The sequence below is a fragment of the Hylobates moloch genome, unplaced genomic scaffold (assembly GCF_009828535.3).
Source record: "Hylobates moloch isolate HMO894 unplaced genomic scaffold, HMol_V3 SCAFFOLD_11, whole genome shotgun sequence".
NCBI classification, from domain to species: domain Eukaryota; kingdom Metazoa; phylum Chordata; class Mammalia; order Primates; family Hylobatidae; genus Hylobates; species Hylobates moloch.
In genome coordinates this window covers 94,101,710-94,123,193 of record NW_026652286.1, presented here as the reverse complement: position 1 = coordinate 94,123,193, position 21,484 = coordinate 94,101,710, and the positions used below count along the sequence as shown (strand labels likewise).

The following is a 21,484-nucleotide window of genomic DNA, read 5'->3' as shown; positions in this document are numbered from 1 at the left end:
TGATAAAGTGGTCTGAATAAAAATTAAACATTTTTTCCTTATCAAAAGATAGTAAGGAAATGAAAAGACAAGCTAAATTGGAGTAAATATTGGTAATACATATATCTAACAAAGAATTTTTGTCAATATATACAAATTCTTATAAGTCAATAACACAAAAACAACCTAATTTTTAAAATGGCCAAAGATTTGAACAGATACTTTACAAAAGATATAAAAAGTTTGAAAAAGAAAAAAAAAGCAGGAAAAAGGTGCTTAACATCATTAGTCACAGGAAAACGCAAATTAAGCCACAGTGGGACACTACCTCACACCCACTAGAATGGTTACAAATAACGACTGACGATATTGTTAGTGAACATGTGGGAAAAATGGAATTCTCATCATTGGGAGCAGGAGGGTAAAATGGTGCAACCACTTTGGAAAATAGTTTCACAGTGTTTTATAAAATTAAACGTATACATATATATCTCTTCCCTATGACCCAGCAAATCTAACAGATATTTACCAATGAGAAATAACAACATATATCCACACAAAGACTTGTACACAAATGCTTGTAGCAACTTTATTCATAATAATCCCACACTGGAAATAACACAAATATTCATCAGCAAATACATAAACCAACTGCGGTATATTACAATGAAATACTATTCAGCAATAAAAACAAAAAGCTACAGACATATGCAACAGCAAGCATCTCTAAACATGTTAAGCTAAAGAAACTAAACACAAGAATATATACTATCTGATTTAATTTATATGAAATTCTAAATCAGGGAAGAAAACTAACCTTCCAGTAACAGAAGGTGGATCAGTGGTGACCTAGGGCTGGGGAGAATGACTGCAAAGGGACAGGAAATTTATTCCGGTAAGAAAATGTTCTTTACTTTGATTGGGGGTGGTGGTTACACCAGTGTACACATTCATCAAAGATCATTGAACTCTACAGTAAAAATGGCTACACTTAATTATAGTAAATTATACTTTCATTAAGTTGATCAGAAAGAAAAAATGTCCCAGTGAAGCAACAGACAAAAGTCACTACACCAGTGTCTGTCTGAATATTTGAATATGCACTAAATTTCTAGGTTTCTATTTGTCTCATAGCACATGTCAGGGGGGCAAGCTTCCATCTAAATAAATGGCTTAATGAGTTAAATTATAAAAAGAAGATACTTTTATATATATATATACTTTTTTATTTTTAGAGATAGGGTCTTGCTCTGTCACCCAGCGTGGAGTGCAGTAGTGCAATTATAGCTCATTGCAGCCTAAAAGAGGAAGATATAACAAAATTATTCAAGAAATGAATAAAAGCCTATGGTATGAATGCTTTCCAACTGAGTGATTAACTTTTGATCTGCTATTTTGTGTTTATGTTGAATCGTGAGCTGTCAAGTGTTTAGAAAAATCTGTCAAGTACACAAGTCTGCCTTTTTGGTAGTTGGATCAAAATATTAAATCTCTGATCAAATGTTTAAGAAAATGTGATTAATAAAATATGTAAGTGGTATTAAATGTTCAGGATAATTGGAATTTACAAATTGTTAAAGAAATGGGAATGTAATTTCTCATTTTTATCAAATTTACTGTTCTTATATCTTCGAGTTGAGCTTAGAGATTTAAAAATGCTGTATTTTAAATGTATTTTAATAAAGCAAATATTAAAACAAGTATTTATAAGTATTTTTCTTTCCATACCAAAAGCCTGCTTTGACAGTAAAGCTTGTTGACGCATGGTTCAAACACTTCCTTCCTGCTTTTCTTAAGAAATTTATTCTGCTTTTCAAGGAAGGTATGTTTCTATTTTATCTACAAACCTTGTAGACTAGCCTTATGGTTTATAGCAATATAAAAAAACACAAAGTGATGCTTTTTTTAAATGAAATTATGTAACAACACATAATGTATGTATTTTACCACTCTTACAAAGATAACTTACAGTAAATAATGTTAACAATGTTAGTTTTACTTACACGATTTTTCTGTGTACCCTCTATCTCTACTTCACCTCAATGTCTTTCACCCTCCAATTTTAAGGTGAAAATATCTAGGCTTCTGCCCTGTGTGACTGATTTCTATTGAGGGCCTATCGAGGTAAAATGACAATAATCACTGAATCTAGAAAGAAAAAGCATCAAGCACAACTTACGTGAACAATAGCTTCAGCTGACATTTAACTGAATCCTTCTAACTTATTTAATCTTATTAGATAGGCAGTGTTTAAATCAATTTACAGATGGAGAAACCAGGATGGTGCAACTTGCAAGTGGCAGACCCTGTTTATCTCCAAAGTTCCTGTTCCTCTGAGATGAAGTTATAGATTAACCTCCTAGGTTTGCCCTTTCTTGATGTAACCAACTAATATCTTTGAGGATCTTTTTCCTTTTACCCAGAGTGCTGTGTTAAGTGCTGAGTATACAGATTCATTCAACCCTCTAACCAGTCCTTGTAGTACTGATTCATCTGTGGTCAAAATCTGGGGTACTGGTGGGTTTTGTTTCCAAAGGGTTATGACTTTGAGTGACTAAAAAAAGATAGTTTATCCTTGATGTAGGGACCATCTTTGATTTCTCATTACTTCCCCTTTTGACCCCTCCAAGGCACTCAGCAAATGTCAGCAAATGAATAAATGAGAAAAAAATTGTTGGCCAAAAAGACAGCATCAGAAGAGAATTTTTACCTAGTGCAGTGCTTGGCACCTATCAGGGATTTATTAAACATATACTGAAGAGAATGACATTTCTGCCATTTTATTAATAAATTCAACAAAGTATTTATTGAACTTTAACCATATCTTGGGCATTTGTTAAGGATGAGTGGTTTAATACAATGATGATTCAGACACGGTCTCTACTTCCAAAGAATCTGGCATCTCAAATAGATAAGACACACATAAAAGTAATAGGTGATAGCAATAAGTGCTGAAATAAGACTGTCATTCAAGTGTTGTGAATTTGAAGAAGTTGGGAAGATCAGGAATGCAAGTTTCTTCCCCCTTGTCTTAGTCCATTTGTACTGCCTTAACAAAGTATGTTCAACTGGGTAATCTATAAATAATAGAAATTTATTTTCTTACAACTCTGGAGGCTGGGAAGTCACGGTTAAGCACCAGTGGGTTTGGTGTCTGCTGAGTCCCCAGTTTCTGCTTTCAAGATGGTACCTTGTTGCTGGGTCCTCATGTTAGAAGGGACAGAAAGGGCCGGGCACGGTGGCTCACACCTATAATCCCAGCACTTTGGGAGGCTGAGGCAGGTGGATCACGAGGTCAGAAGATCAAGACCATCCCTACTAACACGGTGAAACCCCATCTCTACTAAAAATACAAAAAATTAGCCGGGCATGGTGGTGGCGGGCACCTGTAGTCCTAGCTACTCAGGAGGCTGAGGCAGGAGAATGGCGTGAACCCGGGAGGCGGAGCTTGCAGTGAGCCAAGATCACGCCACTGCAGTCCAGCCTGGGGCGACAGAGCAAGACTCCATCTCAGAAAAAAAAAAAAAAGGGACAGGAGACAGAAGGGCCGAACAGCTGCCTCACACCTCTTTTTAAGTCATTAATCCCAGAGCCCTCATGACTTAATCACTTCCTCAAGGCCCCACCTCTACATACAATCTCACTGGCAAACACATTTCCACATATGAATTTTGGAGGACACATTCAGACCACTGCACCCTCTCAAGTTGGTTAGTGTCTTTGAATAATCTTTTTTCATGCTCTCTGTGGCAATCTCATGGTTTCAAACTTTTCTTCTGTCTGTGTTAATCCCAAATATCTTTGTTCTCAGTCATCTCCCTAGTTTCCATCTTTCTCCCAGACCTCCTCTCTATATAAATAACCTGCATGCACTGTAAACTCCATGTATCAAAAAACTAAACTTGTATAATTCTCTTCCAAATCTGTCCCCAGCTTCTAGAAGATGGGAGGAAAACATGATACAAGGGTATGAGGAAATTCACTCAGTATTGCAGAGACAGGATAGAAGACAAAGACTCAGTCTCTGTGTTTCTGAAAGGTCTTCTCGAACCATAGCCACCCGCTTCTCAATTTCTACCACAAAAGTAGAAAACGTAACCTTGATTTTCACTTTCTGTCCTGTAACTATAAAAGATTTCAAAGTCATCTGTAGAAGGTAAGTTGGGTCCTCATTTCCATAAATATTCTCTGACTTCCTCTAATAGAAAATAGGAGAATGTAGCAGTAGTGTATTTTAAAATGTTAGGACAACTTAATATAACGCTGCTTTAAAAGACCAGAATTTGAGATGGGTGAAAGGGCAGGGGCAAGTTTGATTATTCCTAACATCTATGAGGAAGCCTCTGTCTTCCCCATAGGAAGCTGTCCTTTCTTCTCTATTAGTTATATAGGAATAAGAATCTAGAGGAAGGTTTAACATTCATACTGGAGTTACAGAATTAAAGACACTGAGACGATTAGTGTGTGGATAACCTAAAATACTTCATGGCTCATTCACCATTTCAACATCAAGAAGAGGAGAATAAACAACACAAATATGGCAAACTGGCTAGCTGCTCAAGAAAATGGTGCCCCCTTCCTCCCAGGCACACAGCTGGACACATTTCCCAAAATCTCTCTAGGTGGGCCACGTGATGGAGTTCTGTCCAAAGGAACATGGGCAGAAGAGATATGCACCACTTCCAGGCCTGACCCAGAAACATTTTCCGCACAGACTTTTCCTTCTTTTCCTATGTGCTCTTTCAACAAAGAGGGCTCTATGGACTGAGAGAAAGGCAGAGCCCCAAGAGGAAGGAGCCTGGGTCGCAGAATGACTAGGTGGAAAGCTGTCCACTGACCACAAACATCCACATGGGACATTATATGAGAGAGAAATAAACCTGGGAATAGTTACTTAACTTCTTTGGGTCCTAGTCTCCGGGCAAAGAGGAAAAGCTCAATAAACATCAGCTGACATTATATTAGGAAATAAAGTTTACTTCTCCTTAATTTCCTTTTCTTAGGTAAGGCGGAGCACCGGGGGCGAGTAGGATTGGTGAAAAGCACTAAATGACATTTGCCTATTACAAAATACTAATTGGTACATTTAAATAAGATGACATTGTGACAATAACTCACAGATTAAAGACATTTTCTTCTGGATCCCAGACATTAGATTTTAAGACTGATTTCTTGCTAAAACACTCGAATCTAGTTAAAATGTGAAATATAAACAGAATGTGGTACCCACTTCTTTCCCCCTGTGACACTGAGTGTCTGGGGATGTTCTGAAACACATTTAACAATCCACATCATTTCTGTGGCTTCAAATTGGTACAAAATCTGTACAAAGAATACTCTGTGCTGCTATAATATTTAACTGATACAGTTTAATTATAATGATCAACTTTTACTGATTTTACATAAATAGCTTATGGAATGCCTTTACAAACTATGTTTTTGCAGTATATTTGTTACAACACACATTTCCTTATGAAAGTATTTGCTAAATCTTTTTGCAGAGGAAGTAGGGAAAAGTGAGGGGAGAAGAGGAGGAATAAGATTTTAAAACTAACCGTCAGCAATGGGCCTAGGTATTTGGCAATTATCTCCTTTACAAAAAAATTACAGGTTTGTAACTTTCAAACATCAAAAGTGTAGTGCATCAATTTAACTAAAAAATCAGTAGTGCCTAATCTGGCCATCAAATTTCTTTTTTTAAATATATCCAGATTCACATATTTTTACTCTTATTAAATAATGGTTTTAAATAATAATCATCACAATGTTTAGTTACATAATCACAGATCTGGATTAAATCATGGTGATATCGATATTTTTAGATTCCAATTTATTTATTAATCAGTAAAATGTAATAGGTGACAGTGTGCCCAGAGAATGAGCCTCCTATGTGTAGGAAGACGATAGTCTTATTACACCTGCTATCAATCAGGTCATTTACATAGCTGCTAATGTATCAGAATTCTTTTCCACACTGATGTTTTTACTTGAATAAAGTACTACAAGTTATCATTATCATACCAACATTGAAGAATTAACCATTCCTGAAGCAAGAAACAATCTTTATATTAGTATTTCTTGGTTATGGTGCTTAGTCTTGGTATTATTAAGCACAATGATTCTTAATAAAAATGGGTGGATGAAGGCAAATGCATATAGCCTAGTCCCCTCAATAACTTATTCTCCATCTTATTTAAAATTGTTGTTGAGGCTATACAAACTAAAGATCTGCTGCTAGAAAGATACAAGTTGTCCCCTGAACAACATCTGGCATTTTAAGCATAAGATTAAAATCCTGGTGTTCACAGCATCTTCTTCTGACCTACCACTAGGATCATTCCTCAGCAGTGCCCACGATGCTGATTTCCAAATGATACCATTTACTTAACTATGTATCTTGGCTGTATGGAGATTATTTTTTCCTTATTAAAAAAAGAAATATGGTATTTCCTTCTTTGTCCTTACTTAAGAATAACTGGGCAATAATCTATTCAGTCTTTGTAAACTCACCATTGAATAATTTTTCATTCTTACAGGCATTTCCTGCATGGCTGCTGCACTTTCCCTCTGTCATCTCCTTCACATAACTGAGCGGTCCCTTCCCCTCAAAAGAGGAAGGATTTTTGAATGAGCCGCCAATCCTATCCCACAACGTGAAATATTGTCCATAATTATAGTCAAAGAACATATGGTGGTCTGTATGATGAGCTGAGCCATTAATAAATGGCTGTAAGATTTGGGGGACACGAAAATCACCATCATGAATGGAAATTGTCCAGATATTAACCAAGACGTACAGACTTAAATAAACCACCTTGTGTAATGGAAAGATAAAAGGGTATATATGGTAAGGCAGACTCTGAAGAAAGCCATCAATAGGGTGAAAAGCATGACTTGCAAATGGAGTAGGAATCTTCCAAATATGGTGAGGTTTATGCAGGTGCTACAGAAGAAAAGGACACAATTAGCACTGCAAACTTTACCCCGTGCAACATTCAACATTGTTTCTCATACTCATGTTGGAAACGACCTAACTAACAAATCCTGTAGAGATCAGCAAAATTATTTATTCTATAAAATGTCCTTCTTTGCCCTAAAACAGTATAATTTTATATGGATTTATGAGTACAAGTGCAGTGGTGTTCCATGGATATACTGCATAGTGGTGAAGTCTGGCTTTTAGCGTACCCAGCACCTGAAGAGTGCACATTGTACCCAATAGGGAGTGTCTCATCCCTCACTCCTCTCCCATCCTCCCACCTTCCGGAGTCTCTAATGTCTATTGTTCCCTCTGTAAGTCCATGTGTACCTGTTACCGGAACAGAAGAATTTTAAGACAGCCCCTTAGACCCATAAAGAAGAATACGAACAAAATGCACCCTGTACCTGTTATGACTATGGCTACTCAGACATTTAACATGGTTAGAGGAAATTCTTGGAAATAGAGAACAGAATTTATAACCATACATTGCTGACATGTGTAACCTTTTTTCTCTTTTCACCACAAATGACTTTACCTTATATACCAGTCTATGATGAAGGCCTCTGTGAATCCAGTAGATGAACATGTCAGTGAAAAAGAGGAAAGATATTATACTAACGACAAGATCTAATAATCCTAGAAAAGAAAACGGGAAACAGAAGAATCAAAATTCAGCTCCTAGGATTAGAGTTCACTTGTCACATGTCCATCTAAGTGCAAAATGGGATCCTAGACTCAAACACTATAAATGATCTGTTTTGGCTAATTCAATATTTTATAAACTAATCTCTCCTGGCTTCTTCGAATCTGGTCATTTCCTCATTTCCCTCTCGTAAGTACTTGAAATGTTCTACCTAAAGTACTTCTTAATTAAACTATAAAGATATTTATGAGACAGGATACTCCTAAGACATCTTTATTATTTAAATCTCTGGGAATCATCACTTCCTTCATATTAATCTTCCCAAAACCCATCTTTACACATTATCTCCCTGCTTAAAATATACTTTCCACTAAATACTGTCAATTTAGCCTTTATTCCATACGCCAACCCTTTCGGATCTTTCCAACCTCATCACTCCTGTATTTCTATTCTAACCGGGCAGGTTTCCTCAATGTCCTCCCACTGTCTTGGAAGTTTTACCTCTGTACCTTTCCTTACAGGGGTTCAAGAACCTATATTTTAACTCATAATCATCCATTTTTCAAAGCCCAGCCAATTCATTAGTATACAATTTTTTGTTCCCTCTTCTGAATAACTGACTTTATTTTTTCTTTTTTTTTTTTTTGAGACAGAGTCTTGCTCTGTCGCCCAGGCTGGAGTGTAATGGCATAATCTCTGCCTCCCAGGTTCAAGGGATTCTCCTGCCTCGCCCTCCCGAGTAGCTGGGACTATAGGTGTACACCACCACACCCCGCTAATTTTTTGTATTTTAGTAAAGATGGGGTTTCACCATGTTGGCCAGGATGGTCTCAAACTCCTGACCTCATGATCCTCCCACCTCGGCCTCCCAAAGTGCTGGGATTACAGGCTTGAGCCACCGCGCCCAGCAATAACTAACTTCTTACTTAAAGTGTGGCGGTGCTGGTGCCTGCAAGCCTGAGTCCAAGTCTCAGATCTACCACCAACTCGTTACTGAAACTCTCTGTACACCTCATTGACTCACCTATAAAAGGAGCACAGTGATAGTATCTATCTCATAGAATTGTAGGAAAACAATGAACTGATTCTTGTGAAGAGCTGAGAACTGTCACTGACACATATCAGCCTTCAATAAATACTATGATTCTTGCTTTTTACATACTAGATCCTAGAAATGTATCTTGAAAAAGTTTCAGAATTTCACAAAAGTTTAGTCACTACAGGACTGTTTACAATACAAAAAAGAGTAATAATCTGAAGGTCTAACAATTAGGTATCATTTACATAGCTTCTGAATATCCACACACCACTATGACTAATATATTACACAATCTCAAGATTTTTTGACACAACCATGTAAGTTGCTAAGAGAAACAAAATTCAGAGCCCAAACCACTATGCACCTCAGGACGTCATTTGTGTAACGTAAACGATGAAGTATATAGGCGCAGAGAAGTGGGTGGTTGTATGCCAGGAGAGTTACAGTTTCTAAGAAGCAGGATAATGGATTTTTAAAATCTGTTTTTAACTTTCAGCAATTACATAAGCTACTCAAGTTTTTTTAGAAGGTTGAATTCAATAATTAATAGAAAACAAATGCAAGGACCCATCTCTGATCACTCCAATCTTCCGCCAGATACAATCTCATCTACAACAGACTTTTAGATTGACAGAAAAACTAAAGAAATGCACATGTGGCAAGACATGAACACGTGAAAATAGAACATTAAAAAACAACTGAATAATTTGTAATTATTTTAAAAGATGAAAAAAAAGAAGCAGATTTGTTTTTTTAAGGAAACTAACCTGGCTTAGACTACTCTCTTCCTGACGCTCGTGTTATTTACTTACCATATGGAAACTCTCCTAGGTCATCATGTAATTTGCTGTAACCTCTTAACTCCAGCAGGAACAGTGAAACAGTAGGAATACTTATCCATGGCAATGCCTGGACAGTAAACTTAATCTCTCGACGGACTTGATTCTGAAAGTGAAATTTCCAATACTTAAAAATCACGAAATCCATGTTAAACAAAACTAGCATAAAACTGTTCTGGACTGGATTTTTTAAATCTCTTTTACATGAAGGGACTTACCTCCAAACTGTTTCTATTAAAATTTTAAATACACGAAAATAGGTATGTAAGAAAATCATTCCTTTTGTACTGAGAAAATGCAGTAAGTATTTTAAATTCTGAAACCTTTTTTCTTTCCTCCCAAATCTGCATTCTAAACTTCTATTTATAGAATAATCATTTCTTTCCTAATTAACTTCCATCCCCAATCCTCTCTTTCTTTTTGCTGTTCAGTCCTCGGAGTCACTGACAAGTACAAACAACTGAAATTTAAAAATGATTGTAAACAACTTTAAAACTACTGAGTTTGAATCCCCTATCTAGCCAAAAAACAAAACATGGTAAAAAATACACATTTCAGTTTGTGAAAGTCATATATTAATTACATAAATGTATGCATTTATTTGCTCATCAATATCAGCATAAAAATGCTCTAATATGCATCTAGCAAGATAAGATATTATACTTATAGTTTTATTAAAAAGTTAGATTTGCTTAAATTAAGGGAAGGAGAGCAGGGATTAACCTTCATGAAAATATCTAACCCATTTGTGGTTGGTCTCCAAAATTTTATTTAATGGTTACATATAATCAGCTTAATCTAAAAATCTCAGAAATATATCTTATTGTTATTTTTACTTTAATCGTTAGAAAATAGGTAAAAAAATTTCTTACCTTTAAAAATTGTGGATGTTTCATTAATGCATGATCAAAGACACAATAATAGCTCAGTGCTGCACAGACGAAATAAAGGATGTAAGCACCAACATTTGTTACAATCAGAAGACTAATAGCTTGTCGGAAGATGTCATCTTCTGGCCATGTGGCTGGATATATGTATGGTGTAAAAAAATAGTAATCTGCAACTCTGAGTACAAGATCCATCACTTAGCCCCTAAAAGATAAGCATGTGTGACAATTAGTTACCATGTCTATATTTTTCCAGGCAAAAATTTTTCAGAAACACTATATCTCAAGTTCCTGATTTAAGAACAGTCATATATAGTACATCTGCTGCTATGAGAATCCCCTACATGCCACCTTTAGAGCCAGAAGGGATCTTAGATATCATCTCTAGTCCAATCGCTTCATACTATGTATGGGGATACTAAAGTTCAGTCAGAGAAACTGAGACCCAGGAAAGGTCATCAAGCTGCTAAGTGGCACAAGCCCAGATCGAATTCCATTTCAGTGTCCTTCCCGACTGCGTCCTATGGCAGCATGGCAAGTGGTAAAGATGGGAATGCAGGGGACTAGGTATTCAGACAAATAGTTTCCTCTTTCAGCTACAAGTTTCAGCTCATCTCTCTCCTTCAAGGACTCAAACTTCAGAGATTTTTGCTTCAGCGCTGACACCTAAGATAAATTCCCTAAAAGATATCCATGCTGCCACCACAACCATAGAATTGGGACTATCTGTTCTTCTGACACTCCCATTGACAGAACAAAGGAAGATGTATTCTTGGTGTTAAGAACTGGAATACATTTATTTCTCTACCTCTAATCAATATTCCAGATCAGGAGTTGGTAAATTGCAGCCCACGGGCCAAACTCAGAGCCTGCTTTGTAAAAATCTTTATGGAACACAGCTACACCCAGATGTTTACATACTGTCTGTGGCTGCTTTTCTGCTACAAAGGTGGGCTTGTATCACTGCAACAGAGAGAGTATGGCCCGTTGAACCGAAGGCATTTACTACCTGGCCATTTACAGATAGTTTGCCAACTCCTGTTTCAGATGCTTAAACTCTAAAAAACATCCGTTCAGTACATATTTAAGTCCATTCTATACTCATAGTCCTGTTACAATACAGTTCGGTGATATCATGGTCAGCTTTTGTGATCTGACTATGGAATCCATCATTTATGATCGACTCACTCATTCCTCATTGCATTGTTCGCACAAGAAAATGTGTTCAGCATCTAAAATGTCTCTCACTTGAACTGAAATTTTTGAACAAGAAGCCAATCTGCAAATTGCCTACCCACAATAGATTTCAGGTGTTCAAATGGCCTTTCTCTCCTACATATTGGGCCACATTAACAAACATCAATTTATGAAATAAAATAGCCCATAGGTAAGGAAAATTCTCAAAATACTTACTTACTTCTTTGTAGGCTATTTCCTTCACTAGATTCCCTATGAGATTTCTCCACTAAATTCCCACAGGGATTTAAGAAAGTTTCTTAAAAAAAAAAATACACATATACTTCAAAATGAGAAATTGATAGGAAAAGATATACAATGCAAAGCCTTGCTTCCATCCATGTCACTGTAAACCACACCGTCATTTCATTTCCACCTCTCTGGGTGACCATATCTATTAGTTTCCTGAGAATCCTTAGGGTGTTTGTTAATGTAAGATGGAACAACGACAAATTTTTCTCTCCTTCCTTACAAAACGTGGCATACTATATACACTGTGAGGTTCCTTTTTCTTAACTGAATATGTATCGTGGGGATCTTTCCATCCCTAGGTAAACATCATGCTCCTCCTTTTTTTGTTTTTCATGAAACAGGTTTATTGAGATACAATTCACATACCATAAAATTCACCATTTTAAAGTATATGATTGACTAGTTTTTTAGCATATTCTCAGAGCTATGCAATCATTACCACTATCAAGTTTCAGAACATTTTCAGCACCCCAAAAAGAAACCCCAACCCTATACTGTTGAGCTTCTTGGATGTGTAAAGTTTTTCATCAAATTTGGTGAGTCTGAGGCCACTCTTTCTTAAACTTTCTATGCCTTTCTCTCTTCTCCTTTTGGGACTCTCATTATGCTTATGTGGAAATGCATGATGGTGTCCCCAAGTCTCTGTTCCTATCATTTTCTTTCTCTTCCCAGCTGTTTAATCTCAATTGACCTATCTTCAAGTTCTGTGTTCTGTTGGTTCAAATCTGCTATTAAGCAAGACAGTTTGTTTCAGTCACTGTACTTTTCAACACCTGCGTTTCCATTTGGTTCTTTAAAAAAAAAAAAAAACTTTTATCACTTTATTGATATTCTCTACTTGGGAAGAAACTGTTCTAATACTTTCTTTTAGTTATTTAAACGTGGTATTCCTTAGTTCTTTTATATTTGTAGTAGTTGATTTAGAGTCTTTGCCTTGTAAGTCCAACATCTGGGCTTTCTGAGAGAGAGTTTCTACTGACTGACTGCCTTTTTGTGTGTACAGGCCATACTTTCCTGTTTGTGTTTTTTAATTGTTTATGGAAAATGGAATATTTTAAGTAATATGATGGAGTAACTCTTAACATCAGACTGTATGCACCACCACCCATCCTGCCCCAGGGCTTTAAGTTGCTTTTGTTGTTGCTCTGCGTGAAGTAATTCTCTGAACTAATTATATACCTGTTTTATTTGTTGTGTGCAGCTACAAGTCTCTAACGACTGGAGCGATTTTCTTAAGTGCTTTGAACCAGTAAGTCCCCCAGCCTTTGCCAAGGTGCTATGTTGGGCCATGCTTTCAATACTTTAGTTGTCAGTCTAAAACTGACTGGCCTGAACTTACTGCTTGCATAAACCTTCAAGGTCAGCCAAAGAGGGGAAATTAGGGCCTTCTCCCCTTATCTTGGGTATCTGCAACAGCCCTGCTCATGGGAATCATTCTAGATTCTCAGGAAAATATCAGAGCTTTTCAAAGCCCCCTAGGGATATCTCATTTCTCAGTATTCCCTTTTAAGTATTTTTGGTCAGGCTTTCATTAGTGCCAGCTGATAACAGTGCCTCTAAGACCTGTCATGTGTTAAATAATGACTCTTCTTGACAAAACACCTTGGGACAGGATGATATTGAGCAAGCTCTAAGACAGGTCATATAAACACAAGCCTTGAGAATTGCCAGAGAGATCAAGTGGTGATGATTCTCTGGGTTGTGGCCTTTGGTGGGGCTGCAAACCTATTCTATACCTTCCATCCAGGCTGCTGTTTTTCACAGTTACTGTGTTGTAAGGCTTAGTTTTCAAGGCTACCATGGAGTCAGGGAAAGGGAGATGGTAAAGGACGGAAAATGTCCAAAGCTCATTGTTCTTACTGAGATTCAACTATTTTTCTCAAATAAAGGCTGCTAAGAGTATTGTAAAGCTTTAACTTATAAAGTTTTAATTTCTAGAGTTCTAAAAAAGCTGATTCTGACAACTTCTGTCAGTGTTTTGTTGCTTTTTATAAAGAAGAGATTTTCAGAGATTCTTACTCTGCTGTTTTGGAAGTCACCATCTCCTCCTTTTTTATAGTACAGGTCTACTACCATTCTTACTTAAAACATTTGGCATCAGACGTTATTTCAGAATTTAAAATTCCTATAAATACATTTTGCAAAGGTCAAAACTTCACCCTGTCATTAAACAAATCAAATATTTGGGGGCTTTGGTTCTTTTTTATTATTTATTTATTTATTTATTTAGAGACAAGGTCTTGCTCTGCCATTCAGGCTGGAGTGCAGTAGTGTAATCTCAGCTCACTGCAACCTCTGCCTCCCGGGCTCAAGTGATCCTTCTGACTCAGCCTCCTGAGGAGCTGGTACTACAGGTGGGCACCACCATTCCCAGTCAATTAAAAAAAATTTTTTTTGTATGGACAAGGGCTCATTATATTGCCCAGGCTGGTCTCAAACTCCTGGACTCAAGCAATCTGCCCACCTCAGCCTCCCAAAGTGCTAGGATTACAGGCATGAGTCACCATGACCAGCTCATCTCAAATATTTGTTTAGAAAATGTGAATATTCACATTAAGTGGCATAAGTACATACTGTAAACGGTATTATAATTCATTTGTATATTAACAATTTATGTAATTATATATGTAGTAATAAATGATAAATGGAAAATAGAATGGTACAGATAATAAACAATGTATTCTCTTTTTAAAGGAAAAATTCAGTAAACTTTCAAATACATATAAAATCAAAGTTAAATACTTGTGCATGTATATGTATATATACATGCAATAAATGTTCATTACATCTGATTGCTTGAGAATCTTAAAGAGAAGGGCCTATCCGGTTGGAATTAGACATTGGTGATGGGCCAGGATCAGGATTCTCAAGTGATAAAGCAACAATATCCAAGATAACCTTTTCAAAAGATACCTACCAATGTCATCTGTCTTATTAATATATTTCTGCTCAAGCAATGATTATTTACATAATGCCTTCAGTGATCTTCCCATTTGTGTTCACAATACAGTCATCATTTAATCATTCATGTAGTTATTACTATCTTCCCACTATTGTCAGGCCTCTGAGCCCAAGTCTGCAGGTATACATCCAGATGGCCTGAAGCGACTGAAGAATCACAAAAGAAGTGAAAATGGCCGGTTCCTGCCTTAACTGATGACATTACCTTGTAACATTCCTTCTTCTGGCTCAGAAGCTCCCCTACTGAGCACCTTGTGACCTGCAAGAGAACAATCCCCTTTCACTGTAATTTTCCACTACCTACCCAACTCCTTCAAAACTGCCCCACCCCTAACTCCTTTTGCTGACTCTCTTTTCGGACTCAGCCTGCCTGCATCCAGGTGATTAAAAAAGCTTTATTGCTCACACAAAGGCTGTCTGGTGGTCTCTTCACATGGACATGTGTGACACTTATGTGCATTTAGAAACCTTTCAATAATGTCCCCATCACCCAAAAAGTGCCTGACAGAAGCATCAGGATTAATGTTCAGCATTTCTTCAACATCAGCTTCTCCTGACATATTTATGGTTTGGGCCATTAAATGTATGGTATAACTAAAGAGATTAGGTATCATCACCTCATTAGTGATAGAAAATCTTCCAAAATATCTACAGGTTCATTTTCAAACCTCATTTGTCAGCTAAAATGTTAAACATTTATTATTGCTGATTTATCAACATTATTTCAAGCATTAAGTAATTTTGAAAATAGGATCTTTACAACTGAACTCTTAAAGGAAGTTTTGATTCCTAGGCCTCCCATAACTGTGCAAGCAATATACTTGCTTTTTCCCAGAGTGTAGCACTCCTTGGAGAAAAAGATTGTATTCTGGTCAGGCATGGTGGCTCATGACTGTAATACCAGTGCTTTGGGAGGCAGGCTTATTCCTTGAGCTCAGGGGTTGGAGAACAGCCTGGGCAATATCGTGAAATCCCATCTCTACAAAATATACAAAAATTAGCTGGGTGTGATAGTACAGCCCTGTGGTCCCAGCTACTCTCAGGAGGCTAAGGTGGGAGGATTGCTTAAGGAGTTCAAGGCTGCAGTGAGCCATGATCGTGCCACTGCACTCCAGCCTGGGCAACAGAGCAAGACCCAAAGGAAAAGGCTGTATTCTGGTCACAGTGAAGTAAAAGTAAATGATTAAAAACTATAACCTACAGTTGAGGAGAATGCATAAAAGAGCTGTCTAGAAAGTAAATTTTCAATTAACTCTTGCCATACTTTTAGATATTTTTCACCACACTGCTTCCTAAGTTTCTGAATTCTTCCTTGTTAATACTAAATACATCCTTCAGTAGCAGGTCTTCATATATGCTAGCTTTTTTCATGATCAACAAATCAATGAGTGGCATCTGTTTACTTCCTATTGTGAAATCCACTTAACCAAAACATGGTTAGAATCTTCATTTTCGGTCCTGTGCAATGTCTCCCTATTTTTCATCAATTCTTAGTCCTTACTACCACTATAAAACGTCCACGATCTGTTTTTCTATTCTTTAAGTCACATGTGGTGGTAGTTCCCACACTGCCACGTTAAACCCAAAGTAACAAAACAAAAAACACCAGGAATACCTGGTAGGTATGCCAAGACACAATGGGCACCTCAGTCAGATGGAGTGAGAATTTGTCATCAAATGAGTTTGAGAGCTGAACTTAAAGCAAAAAGAAAACCACTTTTTGGTTTTTCAGGGCTTTCCAGACTTCCAAATTGTGACTAGGGACTATGGACCTGTGTCCCTTTCCGTGAGTTCAACTGAATTATGTCTAATTCAGTGTTATACAGGTGTTTACTTAACACGTATCTAGATATTTGGATAGGTTCCAATTTTTTGCTTTACAAAATAATGCTACAATGACAGGCCCTCATTAGGCAGATTTCTAAAAGCAGAAGAGCTGAGCGTAACTTTGGTAGATATTGCTAAATCACTCTCCATAAGGGTTTAACTACTTTGTAGTCCTCAAATAATGTAGGACAGTACCTTATCTATTTCTCTGCAATCTTACTAGCAGGGGATATCATCAAACTTTCACATATTCATCAAGAAAGAAGGGCTATCTCAGGTATACTTAATTTGCATTTACCTTATTATGAGTAAAGTTGAGCATCATTCCATATATTTAGAATAATTTATATTTTTTTCTGTGTTTATCTGTTTTTATCCTTTGCCCGTTTTCCCACTGAGTTTTTAGCATCTTTATAAAAGTCAAATTCTAGAAGCTCCTGATATATTAGGGAGTTTGGCCCTTTGTTTATGATATGAATTATAAACATTTCCTCATTTTGTCAGGAAAAGAAAAATTTAATTAGCACCAAATGCCAGATATTAACATGTATTCCTCATCATACATGCCACTGTTAATTCATTCAAATAAGAACTTATTGTTAAGCACTACACTAGGTAATGAGCATACAAACATTAAAAAGACACAGTCTAAATCAGTCTTAAAGGTAGGGTAACTACAAAAACATTTCTAGCAATAGGACACGTGCTGCAATACAGATATATATGCAAATTCTATGAAATCAGAAAAGACAACACAACTACTTCAGCTTATGGTAAAAGGCTTCCTAGTAAATATGATATTAGATTTGGACTTTGAAGGACATCACCAGAAAGAAAAGGTTAGGGATAGCCATTCCAAAGAGAAGTCACAACTGCAAAGCAAGGGAAGAGCATGATGCATTCATGGCTCACTGCGTGTGTGGTTGGTGGGTGTTAGGGTGATGGGGTGGAGCCGAGGGAAAACCATGTTAGGGGATGGACTTGTAAAGGAGATTTGTTAGACTACGCATGGAGGGATCTGCTGTCCTGCTGAGGAATTTGGACTTTCTCTCACACGCTATGGGGAGACACTAAAGATTTCTGGGTAGGAAAAAGATACAATCAGACCCATATTTCATAAAAACCATTCCATTAGAAATCTGGAGTACTAGGCCAGGTGAAGTGGCTAATGCTTATTCCCAGCACTTTGGGAGGCTGACGTAGGAGGACTGCTTGAAGCCAGGAGTTCGAGACCAGCCTGGGCAACACAGAGAGACTCTGTCACTATAAAAAAGGAAAGAAATATGGGTTATCGGTGAGAAGCAGGGAGACTAGTTTGGTTGTTCCTGTGGTAGACTAATCCAGAGAAAATGATAGCCTGACCTCGGGCAGTGGCTGTTTAGCCAGCAGAGATTTTGCGCAAGTAAAAACACCCATAGTATTTGGATAACCCACATTTGCTGGGAAGTGAAAGAGAGAAATCTGGGGTGACTGTGAGACATTAGCTGGTCTAAGTAGATGGTGATGTCATTGTAATTGAAATAGGGAACACTGGCAGAGCTAGCAGATTTGGGTAGGGTAGGAATAGGAGGTGGGTAAGGAATGATGGTGTGAACAGAAAATAAATCTTGGGACTCCAAAATCACTAAGCTAAGAGAAAAGTCAGGCTGGGAACTATGTTAGGCAAACCTGCCTCCCGCTTTATTCCTAAATAAGACAGCTACAAGGACGAGAACCTACATCCCTCCCTCACAATTTGCCCTCAGAAAATTCCTTTGTGGATAAAGGACAGACAGAACTCAAAGTCATCCCTCTGAGGCTCACCTGAGACAAATGGATTTCTGATTGCTTCCTCTGCCCTATTGTTTATGTAAAAATGCAGACTCACTGAGCCAGACTAAATGTGTGCATTCAGTGGAAGTCTAATCAAGGACTCAAAAGAATGCAACCTTTGTCTCTTATCTACTTCTAACCTGGAAGCCCCCACTGTGAGTTGTCCTGCCTTACCAGACCCAACCAATGTACTTCTTACACATATTTATTGATGTCTCATGTCTCCCTAAAATGTATAAAAGCAAACTGTGTCCCCGACCACCTTGGGCACATGTTGTCAGGGCTTCCTGAGGCTGTGTCACGGGTGAATCCTTAACCTTGGCAAAATAAACTTCTTAAATTGACTGAGACCTGTCTCAGATATCTGGGGTTCACAACAGGTTCAATGTAGATCTTAAAATCTAATTATCTGTGGCTCATCTTCTATCTTAGATACAAGCAATAGGCCACATGTGAAATATAAATGTGAAGTTCAAAAGCGAGCCTAGTTAGTATACAGGTAGTAGTTGAAGTTATAGGGGTGAAGACTGCCAAGGGAGGTGGTGTAGCAGGGACAGGGTACTAAGTAATATCAGAGAACATAAACATTTAATAATTGAAAAGGATATTGCTATATCAATAAAGGTTGGTAACAGTTGATGAACCAATCTACATGTCCCCCATAGTGCCATGTAGCCCTACTTCACTACAATACCTAGAATAGTATGGTGCAGCCAAAAAGAACAGAAACATGTTTGATTGCTGTGAGGTTTAGAGACTAAGTAGAATTTTGACATTTGACCCAAGAAAGGTACTCAACAAAATAGCATCTATATGATTATCACTGTTAAGGCCGTCCAAAATGAGTCAAAATTACTTCAGTAGAAGATAAAATAGGTGCCACTGGATTTTTGTTTGAAAAATAACTGACAGTAGTTGATAGTAATATTTAATATATACTAGGTAATATAAATATTTTACATATATTAACTAATGTTACCCTTTCAAGAAGCCTCAAAAGTTAGGTACCAGTATTACTTTATAGATGAAGAAGCCGGGCACAGAAATTTTAAGTAACTTGCATAAGGTCGTAAGAGTAAATAAATGCTGGAGCTAGGATTCAAATACATACAATCTAGTTGCAAAGTACGTGAACTTCCGCCAAGTTCTATAGCCTCTTCACCACTACTTCAAGTCGTCAACTCCTGAATTTTTAAAAATTCTCAGTGCCTCTACATGCTCATATAATTTTAAGGGGTTATAAGCCCTGAAGTCAGGGGTCCCAAGGACCCTAAATTAAGTATCACTGCTTCAAACAGAAACTTAAATACTTTGTCCGTGCAAAATTAAAAAAACTTCTTAAAACTCAGTTGTAATAACAATATTAAGCTTAGAACAACTCAGTCTACCATTGTCTTTTTGCTCTACTTAAAAACTATAGAAAATAACATCTAATACTTCTTAAGAACCAAGTATTATTTTTGTACAACCTCACATAATCCCTATAGCTCTATGAGATAGGTACTTCTATGCTCCCCACTTTATAGATAGGGAAACTGAGGTCAGAGTATTTAAATAACTTGTTCAGTAGCAAGCAACAATAACAAAAAAACCAGCTGGGATGTACATTCCACAACCTTTCTCTTTGCTACCACATTATGTTATCTCTCAAGATGTTTTATATGCAGATGAGGAATTCTGAGTACCACCCCATGCAAGTTAATTACATTACATAACGAATGGAAGAGCACTCTGTAAATGATCAAGGATCAGTTATTATTTATTAGGTATCAATCATTAGAAACTTTAAAAAATGATAGTGATATAAAGACAAATAACTTCCAGAGGGTTTCCTCTAAAAGTACCGAGCTGCCACAAACTTTCCTGTTTGGAAACTCTATGTACTGAGGTCTTGTTTTCTTCACTTACACCACCTCCAAATCTACTCTGCTGTAACACAGGGATGGCAGTATACATTATTTTTCCTTTTATGATGCAAAAGGAACAGACTATTTCCCTTTTCCTTTCAGTCTCCTCAGCCCCAGATTTGTTGTCCCTTCATCCTAATTACGCCGCAGCAACAGAGGCTTGCAATGGTCAGGAGTTCTGATACCGATCAGTTCTTCAGCCTGATTCTTTTGGCCCTTAAAAGAAAAAACCCTCCAAGAACGAAGGGAAAAGTAAAGCATTCGTGTTCAGCAGCCAGACCAGACTTCCCTTGAGTAACAGATCTGCAACACCCAACATCAAACACTGCATTTTCTTCAAGCCCGTCCACTGTCGGCTCTTTCACATCCAGGCCTCCCCATCTGCCCCGCGATCCCTCCCAGCGCGAGCGGAAGGCCCCTCCGCCCCGAGTCCCAGGTGGCGCAGCCCTCCACGCCCCGAGGTCCCCCGGCCCAGCCCTCGCCGCCTGTCCTCGGGATGCCAGGCTACCTGCCAGCTTCTCCTCCCACTCGGCGCAAGACTCGGATCCGTATGACCACCGCGTTCCTAGCACCCGCCCAACGCCTAGCATCCAGAGGGCACTCGCTAACCAACCGCGGCGCGGAGAAAACCCGAGCTCCGGGCACACCCTCCGCCTCGCCCACCCGAGTCCCAGGCGCTGAAGTCTCTCCATCCTCTTTTATTCCATCGCCCCCCGGCCCGGTCCGCTCAGGTGTATTCCGCTTCCTTCCCCGCCCACCCACCGTCCCCACCTGGAGGTGGTCCGCCGCCGCTCGGCACGCCGCTGCTCTGCAAACTGCCCTAGCAGGTGGGCAGCCAGCAAGCGGGCCGGGAGGCTGGAGCGGCCAGCCAATCAGCGACCGGCGCCATAAGCTGATATGACGGCAGATCGCGCGACGTGCCTGCGCGCAGCTCTCCGCCGTCACGTGGGCGCCGCGCGCTCGGCCACGCCCCCTTTGTCCTCTGACTAAGGGGAGGGCGGGCGCCCCCTCCGAGTACCTATGCGGTGGAGGATGGGGTTTCGGGTTTTGCGTTTGTTTCTTTGCTTTCTTTTTAAACTAGCTCTGGTGAGTGTCATTGATGGTGGTACCAGGCAGGTTT

General features: G+C 38.3%; 1 protein-coding gene across 3 annotated transcripts; it reads right to left on the bottom strand.

Moving 5' to 3' along the window:
- Positions 1–543: 543 nt before the first annotated feature.
- Positions 544–21,234, bottom strand: SC5D (sterol-C5-desaturase). Of its 3 annotated transcripts, none has more exons than XM_032167738.2 (5): positions 21,136–21,234; positions 10,355–10,574; positions 9,456–9,588; positions 7,497–7,597; positions 544–6,922 (listed from the first exon to the last, which is right to left on the bottom strand). In XM_032167738.2, exons 2-5 carry the CDS (start codon positions 10,562–10,564, stop codon positions 6,467–6,469), a joined length of 900 nt encoding a protein of 299 aa, XP_032023629.1. In that variant the 5' UTR covers positions 10,565–10,574; positions 21,136–21,234; the 3' UTR covers positions 544–6,466. The 3 variants fall into 3 exon arrangements, with proteins under 3 accessions (XP_032023629.1, XP_032023631.1, XP_032023630.1); XM_032167740.2 differs by lacking the exon at positions 21,136–21,234 and adding an exon at positions 15,024–15,042; XM_032167739.2 differs by lacking the exon at positions 21,136–21,234 and adding an exon at positions 14,775–14,847.
- Positions 21,235–21,484: the final 250 nt, after the last annotated feature.